General features: G+C 46.7%; 1 protein-coding gene across 3 annotated transcripts in view; it reads right to left on the bottom strand.

The window, feature by feature from the left end:
• Window positions 1–20,178, bottom strand: part of DISP3 (dispatched RND transporter family member 3) — a 355,755-nt gene that overhangs the window by 181,931 nt on the left and 153,646 nt on the right. For all 3 annotated transcript variants that reach the window (XM_069609930.1, XM_069609931.1, XM_069609929.1), the window contains exon 9: window positions 3,833–3,960. In XM_069609930.1, coding sequence (XP_069466031.1) covers window positions 3,833–3,960 — 128 coding nt within the window. The remainder of the gene's footprint in view (window positions 1–3,832; window positions 3,961–20,178) is intronic.

A 20,178-nucleotide genomic window follows, 5' to 3' on the forward strand; every position in this document is an offset into this window, starting at 1 on the left:
GCAACGGAATCTGTGCACGTTTGAATTCTAACAAATGGCCGTGCTGGATAGCATCTGGTACCCATCTGTCTTTTGTAATTGCTTGCCACTTGTTGAGATAAAATGCTACATTTCCCCCCACCTCTGTGTCCCTGAGGCAGTCATTGTTGGGCCTTGTTCTGTCTACCCCTTTTAGAGGTGGCTGATCCACGTTTGCGCTGTCCCTGGTGATACTCCCTAATGTGCTGGGAGGACTGGTAATTTCTCTTGTATCCCTGAGAGTAGTATCCGGATGTGCCGTAATTTTTGTTGTCCCTTGAGGACGAGAATCTAGAATTACCCAAAGCACCTCGAAAGGAACTAAAATACCCTCTGCCGTGTAAGGTTGTTGGAGATCTAGCAGTATCAGAGTCTGCTTTCATTGTTTTGAGGGCCTCATTGATCTTGTCAACAAACAGGTTTTCTCCCTCAAACAGCATGTCAACCACCTTATGTTGTCCATCCTGCAGAAAATCGGTGCAACGTAGCCATCCTTGCCTTCTGTTGCCAATTTTTTTGAATCTCGTTTCAGCGAGCTGCACAGCAATGTTTATACTGTGTTTTGAAGCCTCCTCACCTTCACGTACAGTGTCATGGCCTCTTTCCTCTGTTGCTCTGGCAAGTGCTCTAATATAGGAGCCAAACGATGCCACATTTCTCTATCGTAGCGAGCAACTATTGCAAGGGCATTGGCTGCTTTGACTGTTGTTACTCCGATGGTGAGCACTTTATTACCGAAGGCATCAATCTTTGTGCCTTCATTGTCTGGGGGAGTGGTGCATTTGTGCTGCGTACGAGCCTTGCAACCCGATGCTGCTGACACCACCAACTCTGGAGTGGGTTGTGAGGTGAGACATTGTGGTGTTGTATCTGGTGCCTTACATTTTTTGTCCAGTCTCTCTTTGAGTGCCGGTTCAGAAAATTGATGCACTCCTTAGATACCATGGAGTGGAAAGCCCCAATGTCATCTGGAGGCAAGGGTTGAGCAGGACTACTTTGTATGCCTTGGTCCCGGTCATCCGTGTCCTACATATCGTCTCTGCAAGGAGATGAAGAGGCGGTAGAGCTTGTGTCCCTTAGACCTGTGCCTTGGTCTATATCTACTAGTTCCACCTCTTTTTGTTCATGTATTCGTGGACAATCCCTTTGAGGCGGTGGGGGTGTAGGAGGATATTGGGCTCTTGGACATTTATCTTGGTCCCTGGAAGAATGCTGTGTATCCCTTTGTTGCTGCTGACCTGGCGTACCCTGGACTTTCCTGCATAGATGAACTGGCTGCAGCTGAGGAGGTGGAAGCCTGGCACTGAGGTGTCCCAGCAGTGTTTGTACAGTGGAAAGCACTTGCAGGAAGAGCAAGAATTGACATTTAGAAGGGGGTATTGTGGAGTCATACCTCCCATTCCTGAAGGTGTTGATGGTAGAGTAGGTGGCATGTTATGTATTCTTAGAGGTGTTTCTTCAACTCTTGATGGTAAACAAGCTGAGGGTTTGTCCTGAATATGAGACTTGGACCTGCCTTCCTCAGGATTGGAGTCTGTGACCCCTGGGCACTTCTCCGCTGGAGGCTCGAAATCTGAAGTGATTTCATGCTGTAAGATGTAATCTGGCATGATGTTGGGGTAGTTTATAGGAGAGACACCTAGAGGAAGCTGTCTGTGATCTACAGGATCCCTTGTCAGGGTTTTTAGTAGTCCTTTGCCATATGATATACTGTCCTGCATAGGTAATCCTGTGGTTTTACTCGTGATAGTGGTTGATGGGGTTGAAGGCCTTATTCGCAGAAGATTTGTGTTTTTTGGTCGTCGGTGAGGGGGTCATCGACAGTGATGTTCCAATGTTGTCGATTTCATCATCGGAGTGGGTGGTGACGATGATTTGGTCGTCGTAGGGTGCTTCGTGGACGACTCTTGTCCGGAACAGGATCTGTGAGACTCCGAGGATGAATGGTGTTTCTTTTTGCAGACAAAGACGGGGTCTTCGTGGACGACTTGGATTTGTGTTTGTCTGTCGTCAGAGATGACCTTCTCGACAAGTCGGACGTGGTTTTGATCAACGGGCATGAGTCTTTATCTGTCGCTTTTTCCGATGGCGTCTTCGTCAACGGGACTTTGGACAAGTGCTTAGACCCAGAATGGGACCCATCACCGCTACCTGGTGTTTTTTATACAGGAGAGGAGAGTTTGGTGTTATCGTGGCTCATGGACGATTTTGGCTCACCTGTTTTCTGCTTCTTCGCCAAAGGTTCTTCAGTCTTGGACCTGTAACCTGATGGAGACCTCAAAGGAGTGGTAGCTCTTCCACTCCATGACGAACCAACTTCTGACGCCAGGTATGCTCCTTCATTAAGCCAACAAATGAGGAGACGGTTTCTGTCCTTAAGGGTTTTCTGTGAAAAAACCTGGCGGATCTCACATTCTTCTGGGGAATGGTTAGGGTAGAGGCAGTATAGGCAATCTGCATGCCTGTCACCTTCGTACATGTTTTTTAGGCCACTATTGTCACAGGGCCTGAACAAGGACTTTTTTGGTCCAGCGGTCTCAATGGTCGTAAACTGGACCGTAGATGAGTCGTCAGTCGCTCCGGTTGGAGAAAAAGTTGAACAAATATCAATTTTGGGTGGAACAATATTTTCTCTCAGGAGAGAAGAACTCAAGGAATCCTGCCAGCTCAAAAGACGGTTGAAATCGGAGGAGAAGCTTCTGGGGGCGGAGCTATACACTCAACATCCTATTTGTGGGGACCAAACACACCCACAACAACGTCGATGGGATACTCAAGATGTTAAGCTTTTCCATAGGAAAATCACTTAATCAAAGGAACCGGGTACCCAGCCTGGCGACGGGGAATATTCACAGCATGTGAATCCATGAAAGATCCAATGCTGGAGAAAATAAACTCTTAGTTCAAATGTGCATTGGTGTACAAAACCATAGAGTAGATTGGCGAAACATCACTATGCAACCTCACATTGTTTGCCACGTGCGGACTGCCAGTTTGCAGAGAATCTTATACTGCTTACACTCCAAAATCAATGCACAGTGTTAGTCAGTGCATTCCTACAACCCGGCAGACACACACTATACATGCATATATATTTTCTTTAATTGCACAGATCAATAAAGATGCTCGAATACTTGACAACACCTATTAAAAGATGCAACGCAATTCATACATAATACACAAATGACAACATGCCTTTAATTACTTTATCACCAATTAGAATAGATAATGGCAAACACACACGTTTAAATACATCACATTCACAAAATAAACAAAATGAGAGGTATCTATGAAGATTGTCCTAAACATCTCCTTATTTAAGGACACCTAAATTTACTTCTACAAGCCACAATAGCAAACGTCCATAAACAGAATGCATGCCCTAAAAAGTACTCCCTGTAAAAGAAACATAGGCCCCAATGGCCATTGCAAATAATATTGTATGGCCATGGTGTCAAATGCAGAGTTTAGTACATGCCACTGTGCGGTGGAAGGGGCGTCCCCCACCCTTCTGCACAGTGCACAATGTGCTATGTACCTCAGTGAACATTTCATGACTTCCCAAATCAAGTGGCCAGTTCAAAGGGCACTACCCTGACCCAGTGAGCACCGGAGAATTGGCTTCCATAATTCACTGTACACTTCAGAGGGGTCCTCTGCGGTCAGTGCACACTGCAGATGCATAGATCCCACTCTGCGGTATCTAGGGTCTTCCGGGGGATATCACTGTCTAAGCATGCCCAGTGTTAAAGGATGGAAGTGCTAGCCAATGAGGGAGCTGCCTTCAACTGCCTGGTACCTGAAAAAGACATACCTGGCTCGTCCTCCACCGAGAGAAGTGGGATGTCATCATCCAGGTAGTTGACTCCAGCATGGATCGGCAGGGAGCCTGGCTCTGGGCCCGGCAGGGGATCCTCATTATCCAAACATCTCTGGCGGCAGCTGGGACCAGAAGAGAGGGGGGATTAACAGCTGGCATGAGTGTGATATCCTTTTAAACACAGCCAATCCTTTCTAAACCATTACAATGCTTTGCCAGTCCATGCAAACCGCCATAATAACTCTGGAGAGGCTTAGTTCTTTTCTGGATACAGTTAGATGCCCAAGGCCTTCGGGTGGTATGGGTGAAGGAGTTGGCACATGGGAGAGTTACCTCTTATATAGCATCGTCGGTAGACACTATGGCCTTTGGTTTTGACCCCAGCTTCCAATGAATGTGTATGGAAACAACTTAGCAGGCGTTCATATTCATAGCAGGAAGTTATAAATCCTTAGGGTGGCTGATGTGGATGATCACTGCTAAAAGGCAATGAGGTGATAACACTTCTGCATTCCCGGAGGAAAGGAAGGGATCCAGCAAACATAGTTTGAAAGGCAGCGCTGCAAAGCACACATTGTAGGCCCCAGAACAAAAGTAATATATAATGGAATATATTTCCATGGGGGCAGTTACTGCAGGCCCCTGTGGCTTGAGGCCCCTTTCAACTGAAAAAGTGGAAAGGCCCTGACACAATCCCTAGAGAAGACTGATCATTCTCAAAGCAGTCCTTAAGTGTCTGGTTTCAAACGTGAAGGAGAGAGTTAACTTTTATTCACTTTGAAGCTTCACCAGGAGAGTCTATTTAGAATGTGTGTGTAAGTTAGATGCCGCTACACAATTAAGTTTGCCACTCCCCCAAAGTTAACCTCCCTCCCAACATTTGAAGGATTACGCTCCCCCCATCCCCGATATTTTAGTCCAGTTGCACCCCTGGAAGAGTACAGCTTGTCTTGTCACCTTGCACCGCGTGCCTGTGATCCAGAGAGTCTACTGCGTGCCTACGGACATAACACTGGAGCTCTGTGACATTTGTTTGCAGTGTGTAAAAAGAAAAAAAAAAGACCACATGACCTAGCACCACATGAAGGGAAGGGGCAGTTTTTTCCTTTTTCATAGGAGGGGAAAAGGTTGCTACCACTCTAATCCCCCTCCCCCGCCACTCCAAGGAAACACCTGAAATCAGATCAAAAGCAACATGCTGAGAGACAGCCATCGGGCCCATTAAAATAGGTTTGGAACATTAACAAAAGAGGCAGTTTTAGTTGCTATGATCTGGTCTACAAGGGCCCATTATGTTATCAATATTATAAAGGTGTGATGGATAGAACTTGACGTGAACTGGTAACTCCCCTGGGGGAGGGTGCATCATTGCCCTGCTTTTAGAGGTCCCCGGCTTCTTCTACAACAACATTGAATAATAAGGACATTGGGCCTCATTACGAGATAGGAAGTAGCCATGGTGCTTTTGGCACCATGGCTACCCCCTTACTGCATTCCGGGTCCGGGTTCTCGGAATAGGGACTTACCGGGTCATTCCAACCTTGGAGGAACCGGTAAGTCCCCATTCTGAGAACCATTTCCCATTCCCATTCGAGCCCCCATAGGGCTCAATGGGAATGGGGATGGAGCTAATAACGGGCCTGCTAATAAGCGGGCACGTTATTAGCTCCCCGGTCCCTTAGCGGCTCCCGCTAAGGGAGCTCGGAATACGGAGGTAAGGGGTTACCGGCACCGGCATCCTTACCGGTGACGGTAACCCCTTACCTCCAACCTCGTAATGAGGCCCATTGACGTTTCTGCTACGCTTTCACATGATGGCTCAAAGCAAGTACCACAATATCTGGCTCACTTCTGAATTGAGTGTGTGGAAAACTGGAAAACTCAGGCAATCAGAGGCAGTTTGGTGAAGGTTTGGAAAACTTGTGAAAATCACCATGGTAAGGTTGGTTTTCTCTTCACTCACAAAAGATACCAAGAGAAAGGGTAACAGGTTTTGGGTCTTTTAGGTCCTGTGTTTCGGAAGTGCAAGGATTCCCCAGTAGGTGACAGGCCTTGGCTTCTAGTGTCCACCAGGGTTGGTCACTTTGTAAAGAGATGGCCCGTCACAGGAGAACTTGTTGAAAAAGTTCAGAGAACTGTTTGGGCTTGCTGTAAATGTGTATTTGGTTTACTATAATTATAGTGCCTTATATTAAACACACAGGGCCTTATTACACGGATGGCGGAGAACCATGGTTCATGCCAGTAAAATACCGGCACCGCCTTGGCGGAAAGGGGAATTACGGCCCCATTCCAAGGTTGGCGGGGCAGTAATTCCCCCTTCCACCATTGCCCTTCCTCATTCCCATTTTTGGCCCATAGGCATAATGGGAATGGGGAAGGCGCTAATTGCGCTACCGCAAATTGCGGTACCGTAATTAGCTCCCTGGGTCCCTTTGTGGGTTGGTTTTTAACGCCTGCAAAAGGCAGGCGTTAAATCCCCCAACCCGCAAAGGGACCTCGTAGTAAGGCGGTAAGGATTTACCAGTACCAGTATTTTACCGGTACCGGTAAATCCTTACCGCCATCCGTGTAATGAGGCCCATAGTGCCTAGTTGTGAGGAATTCGACTATCCACATGGTGGGTGTGCACTCACTTGGGCTTTTTTTAGATTTTAAATGAAATTGAATGATGGAAGATCAACCTCGTTTTCCTATGCTCACCACACGACATATGCATAGACCTGTGTACTCTGGGTGGACACAGCCTACAGGCGCAGTCCTCCCTGTTACATTTAATTGGGATCGGACAGGTGGAGTACATGATGTATATCCAGAAGAGGAAGGGCCAAACCTTCCCCCTTCCATGGCCAGCTTAATTAACTAACAAAGGCTCCATGCCCTGTCCTTGTTGAGCCCCGTGTCTGGTGGCAGCCTTTGCATAGTAATCAGAGTTTAATTCAAACAGGCCCACATGGGGCCTGGCTGCAGCGGCTAACAAAGGAGACAGGAAACCCCAACACCCTTTCATATCCACTGTGTCAACCTGAAGCCTGCTCCCACCCTCAGCATTGATTGACAATGAAATATCATGTCTGAGACTGCCTGTTTACAGTAGTCATCCCCGCAGTGGGACCCCATTCAGAATGTACGAGTATATTTGACAGAGCCAGACATTCTGGACTCGCCGCAGCTTCAAGGGAGACCTGCCGCTTTAATCAGGAACCACAGAGAGCTCCATTAACCAAAGGGACCCTTTGATCCCTAATAGACAGGAAGATGGGTTGGATTTAGTATTACATGTTTCCACCCCTTTACCTTTTCTGTTGAAAAGCACTCTGGTTATGACCTCATGAATGCAGGAGATTGTTGGTGGGGACACATGATTGGTTTGTTAAGGTAGACTTAGCCTACACCAATCCCTGTGGTCCAATTGGCTTTAAAAGAGGGCAGAGCCCCTGTTTTGGCATATCATCTGTAAGGCTTCACCAGAAGCAGAAGGATTAACTCATCCTAGGACCCTGGCTGCGGGTACAGTCTGCCTTTCATCTTTCACCAGTGAAGGATGGCCAGGACCACCAAGAGATAAGCAAGATTCCCTCATCTAAACATCTCCCATGGAACAGAGGGAGATACTGAAATCAGAGGGCTCTCCAGCAGCTCCAGAACTGGTACCCAGCCAACACACAGCATGCCATGCTAGGTGCTGCAGCAAGTTTCCTAGATGGGAAATCCAGAGACCCTTTGAACCCTAAACCAAGGACAATGCAGCTGCCTGCAACCCTCTCCTCAGCTTTGGGCTGTCCACCTTAAAGGACAACACAAGCCCAGTGAGGAAGCTAAGAGAAGTGCATCAACAAGCATCAACCGACGGTCGCCTTAAAGGACATTTTTGAGCAGTCAAACCCCTCGATCCGCAACCGAATGCACCACTGTTGTCACGCCGCAGTCGCTAAAGCCATCTGAGACGTCTCAACCAGTACTTCAGACAAACTGAACAGCACTGAGACAATGGTTCCTGAGCCTGAGCTATAGCTGTTTGTCAAGCTTCGCATGCCGAACCATCTTGCGCCTGTGATACCCGCAGCTTTCTCCCATCTTGAACTCTGTCACAGAAGCTGCAAATCACCCTGAAACCGACTTGACTACTATTGAGCAGCAAGAACATCTACAGCACAAGTTACATTGTGGTTCTGTCCCCCTGGTCATTCCTGGAAGGCCTCTAGAGACATTTTAAGACCCATTGCTCCCTTTGTGCTGAAGCAAAGTAACCTTGAACTGCTGTGATTGCTTACTATACTGACTACCCTCCTGTCAGTATCCAGAGTGCATCTGTTTTTCCTCTTGCCAACTGTCTGTCCTCTGCATTCGTTTACATGGTGGGTTGTATTTCGTATTGTGCTAGAACCGTCTGTTGTGATAATAATAAAGTGTAGATATTTTTATACAGCCTTGACTGGGCAGTCCCTTTTATCATTGAGTAATAATTGTATTTTCGATGTGTTGTAACTAACAAACGATCCACAACCTTGCTGAGATAAGCCTGCTGTTCCGTCCACATTACCAAAATTTAAGAAGGAGGTTTATAATTTGCTTGTGTTTCCAATCTGTTCGGATCCCTTCTCATGAACTGCAGGTGTGAGGCTGATGGGTGGTATAGAAACCGATATTCATCCCTGGACCACTTGTTCCCCGGAAGTTGATTCATCACACATAAGAACATTTGGAAATAAAATAAGGTAACCACACAAAAGAGGTAAATGATGCAGATGCCCCGGGAAATCACCAGAGTTACCTGTTGGCCAGTCCACCCCTAGCATTCAGCACACATCTGGGAGGGAAGCAAGAAGACAGCCAGGCACTGTGACCCATCCTCCTTCCTGTAAAGAGGAAGTAACAACTCGGAAAGCAGGAGGAGATGAGAGAACTGAAAGGAGGGGTTAACGGGTAAAGGATACAGGCAGAGTGCATGACGAAGCTGGACAGACCGGATGGAAAGAGTTAACAGGGAAAAGGGAAAGGAAGCAGGGTAAAGAACTGACGGGAAAGGTGAAAGGGAAGGTGAGCGAGGGGGGGGGTGGAGGCAGAAGTAGGGAAGAGGCAAGAGGAAATAGAGGGCGAAAACGAGCAGTCCAGCATGCAAGAGATGAGAAACAGAACGGGACAGAAAACAAAAGGGAGAAAGAACAGAAAGGAAATGATAACAGAGGGAAATGGAGAGTCCAAATAGGGGAGAGAGAACACAGGGACTGAATAAGAGGAGGGAGCATGAGAAGTGTGAACGAGGGTGAGGCGCAAGAGGCAGAATAAGGCGGTGAGTCTTGAAAAGAAAAAGAGAAGGGGATGGAGAGTGAAGAATAGATGGTTACAGCTCAAGGAGTTAGGGGTCAGGGAAATGGGGGTGAAGATGGGAGGAATAGACAAGTAGGCACTGATGGTAATAAATCCAAAACTACAACAAGAATGTATAACTTTCTGTGAAAGCCTATAGTTATGCTGCATTGTCTACGTTCCACCCATGGAGAACATCCTGTCAAAAGAGAAATCATATTGTGCCTGCTATTGCAATAAATATATGAATATTGGCCTACGCCACGCTGCTCGAAAGTCGCTTGTGAAAGAATCCGTGTTGCAAGGTCCTGACCTTAAATCAATGTAAGCTGCCATTTTAGGCCAAACCGCCATTTTAGGATTTGCTTTGTAAAAGTCACCCTGTGAGTTAAAATGGTGGACAATGTCATTCCAGAATACAACATGGCCGCCTTGACCTCTGTACATAGCTAATATGTAACTTGCCTGCAGGCCACTTGTTGAGGTCGTGAACTGAGCTCTTGTCCATCGTTGAGCTGTGTGTAAAAGGATTACCCGTGCAATGAAACTAATCCACGAGCATATGTTGAAACAATGTATTCAAATACTGAACGTAGAACATCTGTTTAACTACATTGTATTAATGTTTGAGAAGGCCTGCATGGAAAATCTTAGAAAACACAGTTATTGCATAGGCTTGTTGATACATGTATTAAAGGCAAACCAGTTATATGCGGTTGTTCGAGACTTGGCATGAACCCTAGATCGGTGATGTATTAAATGGAATATTAACCCGAAGTGGGGCTGGACATCGTGCCCACCAAGTGTATAAAAAACGAATGCATTCTAATGTACAAGCTCTCTCACTGAACACACTGAACCACGCTGGAGTTCAATGTGTTGTACTGAGGGCTGATAGCTATAAGATTTTGCTCTGTTTTTGTAACTGGATTCAGTATAAAATAAAGTACTTTGTATGTTTCTTTGTAACCCGTGTTCGGTGTATTTCCTTTTGGGGTACTCAGCCTCGATATTTTGATTTTGTTTTCACAGTTGGCGCCCGAATAGGGACCCTCAAGATTGATGCCGGATTGTTGAAGGTTGACACACGCTATCGGACCGGTATCGGACAGTGTGATATAAGGGGCCCCACTGAACGAGACGCGACACCTCAGCAGCGCTGCACAACCCGATCCTTGGACGATAAGCGTGTGGTCCGAGACGGCATCTTGACGAGGGTCCACTTATCGAGGCGGGCAGATTTGTCGAAATCACCATACACGAGGTAAGATTAGCTTGGTAAGATTCTTTGAAATCCGATCGGACCTCCTTAGGTTTGGTCAGGTGAGTCGTGACCCGATTCTTAATTTAATCCTGACAATTTGAATTTGGCGCATTGTATCTGCAGACACAATTATTGACCAGGTAACACCCAGAATTTGAGATATGCCTGGGAAATTGTCTACCTGCTTTAGGGCATTATTCCGCAGTGATAGACAATCTTTGGAATTTAGCCGTCCGGCACCAGAGGAGGGGTCGCCGGTATGTACTATGTACTGTAAGCATGGCATTGGAAGTATAGTATTTAATTACATTTGGCACAGACAAACCAGACATGCCTCCAAACTTCAGTGGCCAATCAATGGTAGTTTTGAAATCCCTCGCATTGAGTATTTAGAGTCAATTCTATTAAAGAAGAAGGCTAGACCTGCAGCATTTGATGTTTTGCAGAATTGGAAAAAAGAAGCGTTGCAACAACTTAAAAGTAGAGAGAAGCATGTGCACCGTCATAAGACGAACGCCGAAAAAGCATTATTGTATGACCAAGATAAACATTCTGAATCGACTAGAAATATGGACAGGGCTTTCTCACTTGGAATTTAAAAAATATATCCGTCCAAAGACCACCATGCTTCCGATGAATTTATAGATAAATTATTAAATGAACGAAGGCCTGGTGCCTCTGCGCCACCTCTGTATGTTCCTCTTCCTGCTGCCTTGCCTCTTCCACCTGTTATTCCTGTTCTACCTGCTATCGTTCCTGTTGTTCCTGTTCCTCCTAATGTTACCCTTCCTCCAGCTCCCCCACCTCTTTTTATCGCACCAGTTACATCGAATTTGCCTGCTCCCTCTCTTCCAAGTGGTCCTGAGCCACTTGTAATCGATCGAGGTGCAGGGTCAAAGGTTGTCACTCGCAATACTGTACCACCGGAGTTGTCACTCGCAATACTGTACCACCGGAGAAGAAACGAGAGTTAATTGCATGGGCTAAGCATTGTATGGAGAAGGATGATCAAGTTAGTGTTTTTGCAACACTTTATAATGTGGATCTCCCGCAAGGGTTAAGGGATCTAAATACTCTAGCGCTTTCTAGAGACACTGTGGAGAAGGTAAATGAGCATGTCGAGAGGTTATTTGGGTATAGAAAGGAGTTAGAAAAGTTACAGAATGAGGATGATGAGGAGGAAAATATGTATGTACAGAAACGGTTCCTTCCTTGTCGTAAATCGATATCTGAGGAAGCACGAATTTGTACGAAAGATGCACTTAGATGGATTGTGTAAAAAGAAAGATTAGTTGTCCCACAGATTTATTGAGTAATTATTTACAAGAGAGCTTTTTCACTTGACACTTCTTCGACTGCTTTAGCGCTCGATTTAGCTCTGTTGCTTAGTAAGCGTTCGGAGTCTCCTACTTCTCAGTTGCCTATGAGAGAGGTACCTCCGACATTTGTCCCAAAGGTTGAGGTTCCTGCTAATGTTACAGCAGGTACACCTGCTGTGGACATTCCCGCACATTATGTATCACAGTTTGTTCACGTCCCGTTTTCACGACAGGAAGTAAACACTATTAGACAATCCATTCGTGATATTAGGAAATCCCGACAGGATTCTATAAAGAAATAGAGTCCGTTTTGCAATCCTCAGTATTCACCTTAGGCAATATTGATTTGTTATTCCCTGTACTCCTGCCCGTAGATTTATGGAAACAAGTTAGAATTATTGACGACATACCAGGGTTGGGAGATACATGGGTGAATATAAATAGACTCGATAGAGAAAGGCCAGCTGGTGAAAGACCACCTCAGGTGATACTAACTTTGCCTGATAGAATTATTCCAAAATTAAAAACCTATAATTCCAGAAAAAAGAATTGTATGGGACAAATTTACGGCCTGTGTCCAAGGAAAGTCTGAGGGTGCTACCGAGTTCTTTAATCGGTTTGAACAGGTATTCTCGGATTTCAGTGGACAAGACCTAGGCACAGAGTCTGGGAAAAGGTTGTTTGTGGACAAATTTTTGCGTAGATTGCTGCCTGACATCCAGTCACAAATTACGTCTTCTGAGAGCGCTTGGCAGGCAAAATCACAATCAGAAATACTGCACATGGCTCAGTACTATGAGAACCGTGTCAATAATGAAAAATATAGGGTTGAAAAACGAAAAGGCGATTTGAAAACTAAAGTGCTATTGCAGCAAATTGTTAGAGGCCCCAGAAGGGTTAGTTCTCAGGTTAGAGGTCAGTATGTCCCACAGGGGAATGTGCCCTTGGGTCCTGTGAACATTAACCAGTGCGCTTATTGTCGTTGAGAGAGTCATTGGCGAGCACAATGCCCCGTCCTTCAACAAAGGTCAAATAATGCATTTGGAAATATGGGTAGGCGATCCAGAGGTCGCACGGGTGTAGGGGGCCCTGGTAAAGGTCAGTTTACAAAGGACCCTCAGCAACCTTTCTCGCAGGACAATCAGACTCCGAGTGTGGACACCAGGAACATATTTGATCATCATTCCGCTGCATATTTATCTGAAGAGCTTCCTTTTGATGATATTCTGTTTCGTTAGGATTGCCCGAAGCAGGGTTTGGAACCTACACCTATTCCCGTCAAACAGAAAGGTCCCTACGTTGAAATGGTGGTGGGAAATAGGAAACATCAGATATGATAGACACTGGAGCACAGAAGTGTTCCATTGATCATTCACGGGTTCCAAACATTCCACTGTCAGGGCAAACCAATGTTTCTGTAGGGTTTTCTGGTACACCAGTTGTTTGTCCGGTCTCTTTGCCGGTACCTATTTCTTTGGGTCCCTTTACAGACCATTGTCCATTTCTGCTGACTTCGGATTGCGGAGAGAACTTGCTGGGGTTGAATCTGTTAAAAGAATTAAATGCAGTGATTTATTGTTCTTCTGATGGAGTACGCGTGACGATTTCATCACAGCAATTTTCTGTCTCGCAATTCTTGACTAAACCTTTGCCTCCAGAATTCATTAATGTGCAAGAGAGCTTGTGGGCTATCGACGACAATGATGTCGGAGTTTTACAGATTGAACGTGTCAAGACAGTTTTGAAACATGGAATTGAGCTGCCACGCATTCCTCAGTATAAGATTTCAGTTGAGGGCGAGCAAGCTTTGAAATGCCTTGTTTCCGATTTTGTGCATAGCGGGGTGATTGAAGAAATTTCAGGAAGTTTGTGTAACAGTCTGACTTTACCCGTGTACAAGAAAGGCGATAATGCAATTCCATTCCATTTCATAATTGATTTACGTGCCATTAATAAAGTCGTGGCACCACAATTTCCAATTGTGCCTGATGTAACGACAATCCTAACCATGATTCTAGCTACAGCTAATTACTTTAGTGTTGTGGACCTGAAGAATGCTTTCTTTAGTATTCCTATACATAAGGATAGTAGATATTTGTTCACATTTACTCGTGCACCTCAAGGGTACACAGAGAGTCCTAGCATTTATAGTAGGGCTTTGAAAGAACAACTTGATACACTTGAATTGCCCTCTACCTGTACTTTGCTTCAGTACGTTGATGATTTGCTTCTAGCTGCTGACTCTGAGAGTGCCTGTAAGGAGGGCACTGCGTTATTGCTTATCCATCTAGCTAAGCATGGTCACAAAGCTTCGCTTAAAAAATGTCAATATTGTTTTCAGGAGGTCGCCTATTTAGGCTATCTCCTGTCAAAGGAGGGAAGAAGATTGACACCTGAAAGAATAAAACACATTTCTGGCATGTCTGTCCCAAATACACAGAAGGAAGTTAGAGCCTTGATAGGTATGGCTTCTTACTGTAGGTTATGGATCCCAAATGTTTCACTAGTGTTCAAACCGATGTTGGCTTTGACAAAGAAGGGCATTTCTTTGCCATTGCCATGGCACGCGGAGCACCAGCAATCGTCTGACTTGCTTAAGACTGCATTATGCTCTGCACCAGTTTTGGGCACACCAAACTATGAAAAGGCCTTTGTGTTGTTTGTGCATGAATGTGATGGATGTGCTTTGGCTGTATTAACCCAGGAACATGGAGGGAAGAATAGGCTGTGCGGTTACTTTTCTTCCACCCTTGATCCTGTAGCATGCGCTTCGCCAAGATGTTTGCGAGCTGTCACTGCTGCTGCTGCATCTGTAAAACAGAGTGAGGGAATGGTCCTAGGCCATGATCTAACCCTGATGGTGCCTCACTCTGGAGATGATCTACTGAACCGAACTCAAACGCAACACCTCACTTCTGCACGGTTGACAAGATATGAATTGACAATACACAAAAGGTAGCAGGCGCCCCTCTCTCGAAAGAACAAGGCATGATAACCTGTTCAGTGGTTATTAACCACATTGAGAGTTCGCAGCCATTGCTTTTTGCTCACTGTACCTTCACAGATGGGAAATATCCATTTGCATATCAGTCTTTGTCCCGCCCACAAGGGCAGTCCAGCACCGAAATGCTATGGCAATTCCTCTCTGAACAAGAGTACCATCAGCAACCCCATACACGTGTTTCAGCCTTGTTGGGCATCATCAGTGAGGTGAAGCTGAGCCTCTCTAAGCACAGTGAGCAGGGAGTCCACGTCTGGTTGCCCCCAGGTAACCTAGGGTGACCAACCCCAAGTTCCTTTCAAAAATACACAAAAGGTAGCAGGCGCCCCTCTCTCGAAAGAACAAGGCATGATAACCTGTTCAGTGGTTATTAACCACATTGAGAGTTCGCAGCCATTGCTTTTTGCTCACTGTACCTTCACAGATGGGAAATATCCATTTGCATATCAGTCTTTGTCCCGCCCACAAGGGCAGTCCAGCACCGAAATGCTATGGCAATTCCTCTCTGAACAAGAGTACCATCAGCAACCCCATACACGTGTTTCAGCCTTGTTGGGCATCATCAGTGAGGTGAAGCTGAGCCTCTCTAAGCACAGTGAGCAGGGAGTCCACGTCTGGTTGCCCCCAGGTAACCTAGGGTGACCAACCCCAAGTTCCTTTCAAAAATACACAAAAGGTAGCAGGCGCCCCTCTCTCGAAAGAACAAGGCATGATAACCTGTTCAGTGGTTATTAACCACATTGAGAGTTCGCAGCCATTGCTTTTTGCTCACTGTACCTTCACAGATGGGAAATATCCATTTGCATATCAGTCTTTGTCCCGCCCACAAGGGCAGTCCAGCACCGAAATGCTATGGCAATTCCTCTCTGAACAAGAGTACCATCAGCAACCCCATACACGTGTTTCAGCCTTGTTGGGCATCATCAGTGAGGTGAAGCTGAGCCTCTCTAAGCACAGTGAGCAGGGAGTCCACGTCTGGTTGCCCCCAGGTAAGGTAACCTAGGGTGACCAACCCCAAGTTCCTTTCAAAAATACACAAAAGGTAGCAGGCGCCCCTCTCTCGAAAGAACAAGGCATGATAACCTGTTCAGTGGTTATTAACCACATTGAGAGTTCGCAGCCATTGCTTTTTGCTCACTGTACCTTCACAGATGGGAAATATCCATTTGCATATCAGTTTTTGTCCCGCCCACGAGGGCAGTCCAGCACCGAAATGCTATGGCAATTCCTCTCTGAACAAGAGTACCATCAGCAACCCCATACACGTGTTTCAGCCTGGTTGGGCATCATCAGTGAGGTGAAGCTGAGCCTCTCTAAGCACAGTGAGCAGGGAGTCCACGTCTGGTTGCCCCCAGGTAACCTAGCGTGACCAACCCCAAGTTCCTTTCAAAAATACACAAAAGGTAGCAGGCGCCCCTCTCTCGAAAGAACAAGGCATGATAACCTGTTCAGTGGTTATTAACCACATTGAGAGTTCGCAGCCATTGCTTTTTGCTCACTGTACCTTCACAGATGGGAAATATCCATTTGCATATCAGTCTTTGTCCCGCCCACAAGGGCAGTCCAGCACCGAAATGCTATGGCAATTCCTCTCTGAACAAGAGTACCATCAGCAACCCCATACACGTGTTTCAGCCTTGTTGGGCATCATCAGTGAGGTGAAGCTGAGCCTCTCTAAGCACAGTGAGCAGGGAGTCCACGTCTGGTTGCCCCCAGGTAACCTAGGGTGACCAACCCCAAGTTCCTTTCAAAAATACACAAAAGGTAGCAGGCGCCCCTCTCTCGAAAGAACAAGGCATGATAACCTGTTCAGTGGTTATTAACCACATTGAGAGTTCGCAGCCATTGCTTTTTGCTCACTGTACCTTCACAGATGGGAAATATCCATTTGCATATCAGTCTTTGTCCCGCCCACAAGGGCAGTCCAGCACGAAATGCTATGGCAATTCCTCTCTGAACAAGAGTACCATCAGCAACCCCATACACGTGTTTCAGCCTTGTTGGGCATCATCAGTGAGGTGAAGCTGAGCCTCTCTAAGCACAGTGAGCAGGGAGTCCACGTCTGGTTGCCCCCAGGTAACCTAGGGTGACCAACCCCAAGTTCCTTTCAAAAATACACAAAAGGTAGCAGGCGCCCCTCTCTCGAAAGAACAAGGCATGATAACCTGTTCAGTGGTTATTAACCACATTGAGAGTTCGCAGCCATTGCTTTTTGCTCACTGTACCTTCACAGATGGGAAATATCCATTTGCATATCAGTCTTTGTCCCGCCCACAAGGGCAGTCCAGCACGAAATGCTATGGCAATTCCTCTCTGAACAAGAGTACCATCAGCAACCCCATACACGTGTTTCAGCCTTGTTGGGCATCATCAGTGAGGTGAAGCTGAGCCTCTCTAAGCACAGTGAGCAGGGAGTCCACGTCTGGTTGCCCCCAGGTAACCTAGGGTGACCAACCCCAAGTTCCTTTCAAAAATACACAAAAGGTAGCAGGCGCCCCTCTCTCGAAAGAACAAGGTATGATAACCTGTTCAGTGGTTATTAACCACATTGAGAGTTCGCAGCCATTGCTTTTTGCTCACTGTACCTTCACAGATGGGAAATATCCATTTGCATATCAGTCTTTGTCCCGCCCACAAGGGCAGTCCAGCACCGAAATGCTATGGCAATTCCTCTCTGAACAAGAGTACCATCAGCAACCCAGGACAAAGACTGATACCACTTAATAACCACTGAACAGGTTATCAGGCCTTGTTCTGTCGAGAGAGGGGCGCCCGCTACCTTTGCAAACTAAATTTCAAGGAACCTGGGATTGGTAACCCTAGGTCTCCTGGGGGCAACCAGACGTGGTCTCCCTCTCACTGTGCTTAGAGAGGCATCAGCTTCACCTCACTGATGATCCCCAACAAGGGTGAAACACGTGTATGGGGTTGCTGGTGGTACTCTCGTTCAGGTTGGAATTGCCATTGCATTTCGGTGCTGGACTGCCCCTGGGCAGGAGAAAGACTGATATGCAAATGGATATTTCCCATCTGTGAAAGGCACAGTGAGTAAAAGCAGTGGCTGCGAACTCTCAAGTGGTTAATAACCACTGAACAGGTTATCAGGCCTTGTTCTGTCGAGAGAGGGGCACCCGCTACCTTTGCAAACTAAATTTCAAGGAACCTGGGATTGGTAACCCTAGGTCTCCTGGGGGCAACCAGACGTGGTCTCCCTCTCACTGTGCTTAGAGAGGCATCAGCTTCACCTCACTGATGATCCCCAACAAGGGTGAAACACGTGTATGGGGTTGCTGGTGGTACTCTCGTTCAGGTTGGAATTGCCATTGCATTTCGGTGCTGGACTGCCCCTGGGCAGGACAAAGACTGATATGCAAATGGATATTTCCCGTCTGTGAAAGGCACAGTGAGTAAAAGCAGTGGCTGCGAACTCTCAAGTGGTTAATAACCACTGAACAGGTTATCAGGCCTTGTTCTGTCGAGAGAGGGGTGCCCGCTACCTTTGCAAACTAAATTTCAAGGAACCTGGGATTGGTAACCCTAGGTCTCCAGGGGGCAACCAGACGTGGTCTCCCTCTCACTGTGCTTAGAGAGGCATCAGCTTCACCTCACTGATGATCCCCAACAAGGGTGAAACACGTGTATGGGGTTGCTGGTGGTACCCTCGTTCAGGTTGGAATTGCCATTGCATTTCCGTGCTGGACTGCCCCTGGGCAGGACAAAGACTGATATGCAAATGGATATTTCCCATCTGTGAAAGGCACAGTGAGTAAAAGCAGTGGCTGCGAACTCTCAAGTGGTTAATAACCACTGAACAGGTTATCAGGCCTTGTTCTGTCGAGAGAGGGGCGCCCGCTACCTTTGCAAACTAAATTTCAAGGAACCTGGGATTGGTAACCCTAGGTCTCCTGGGGGCAACCAGACGTGGTCTCCCTCTCACTGTGCTTAGAGAGGCATCAGCTTCACCTCACTGATGATCCCCAACAAGGGTGAAACACGTGTATGGGGTTGCTGGTGGTACTCTCGTTCAGGTTGGAATTGCCATTGCATTTCGGTGCTGGACTGCCCCTGGGCAGGACAAAGACTGATATGCAAATGGATATTTCCCATCTGTGAAAGGCACAGTGAGTAAAAGCAGTGGCTGCGAACTCTCAAGTGGTTAATAACCACTGAACAGGTTATCAGGCCTTGTTCTGTCGAGAGAGGGGCGCCCGCTACCTTTGCAAACTAAATTTCAAGGAACCTGGGATTGGTAACCCTAGGTCTCCTGGGGGCAACCAGACGTGGTCTCCCTCTCACTGTGCTTAGAGAGGCATCAGCTTCACCTCACTGATGATCCCCAACAAGGGTGAAACACGTGTATGGGGTTGCTGGTGGTACTCTCGTTCAGGTTGGAATTGCCATTGCATTTCGGTGCTGGACTGCCCCTGGGCAGGACAAAGACTGATATGCAAATGGATATTTCCCATCTGTGAAAGGCACAGTGAGTAAAAGCAGTGGCTGCGAACTCTCAAGTGGTTAATAACCACTGAACAGGTTATCAGGCCTTGTTCTGTCGAGAGAGGGGCGCCCGCTACCTTTGCAAACTAAATTTCAAGGAACCTGGGATTGGTAACCCTAGGTCTCCTGGGGGCAACCAGACGTGGTCTCCCTCTCACTGTGCTTAGAGAGGCATCAGCTTCACCTCACTGATGATCCCCAACAAGGGTGAAACACGTGTATGGGGTTGCTGGTGGTACTCTCGTTCAGGTTGGAATTGCCATTGCATTTCGGTGCTGGACTGCCCCTGGGCAGGACAAAGACTGATATGCAAATGGATATTTCCCATCTGTGAAAGGCACAGTGAGTAAAAGCAGTGGCTGCGAACTCTCAAGTGGTTAATAACCACTGAACAGGTTATCAGGCCTTGTTCTGTCGAGAGAGGAGCGCCCGCTACCTTTGCAAACAAGATATGAATTGATCTTGTTTACTCCTCACATTCAAATTAAGAGGTGTCGTGTTCTTAATCCAGCTGAACTCCTACCTTTCCCGCAATATACTACTTGCGGCGACGAAGTGCCACATGATTGTTTATATACGACCGAACAAGAGACGAAGGGTAGAATTGATTTGAAAGATACTCCCTTGGATAATCCGCAAGTAGAGCTGTTTTGTGATGGCTCCTGCTTCAAACTTCCGGATGGTACATCCACAGCTGCTTATGTGATCACTACATTGAGCACGGTTGTGGAAACTAAGAGAATCATGCATAATTCTGCGCAGGCCGCAGAGATTATAGCATTGACCCGAGCTTGTGAACTTTCCGAAGGACTTGCAGTAAATATATATACTGATAGTCAGTATGCCTTTGGGGTGGTTCACAACTTTGGGAGACTTTGGTCAGAGACAGGGTTCCTAACTTCACATGGCACCAAAATTCAACATGGCTCCCTAATAGTACAACTACTCC

This window comes from Ambystoma mexicanum, chromosome 8, assembly GCF_040938575.1.
Source record: "Ambystoma mexicanum isolate Mex_15411 chromosome 8, UKY_AmexF1_1, whole genome shotgun sequence".
NCBI lineage: Eukaryota > Metazoa > Chordata > Amphibia > Caudata > Ambystomatidae > Ambystoma > Ambystoma mexicanum.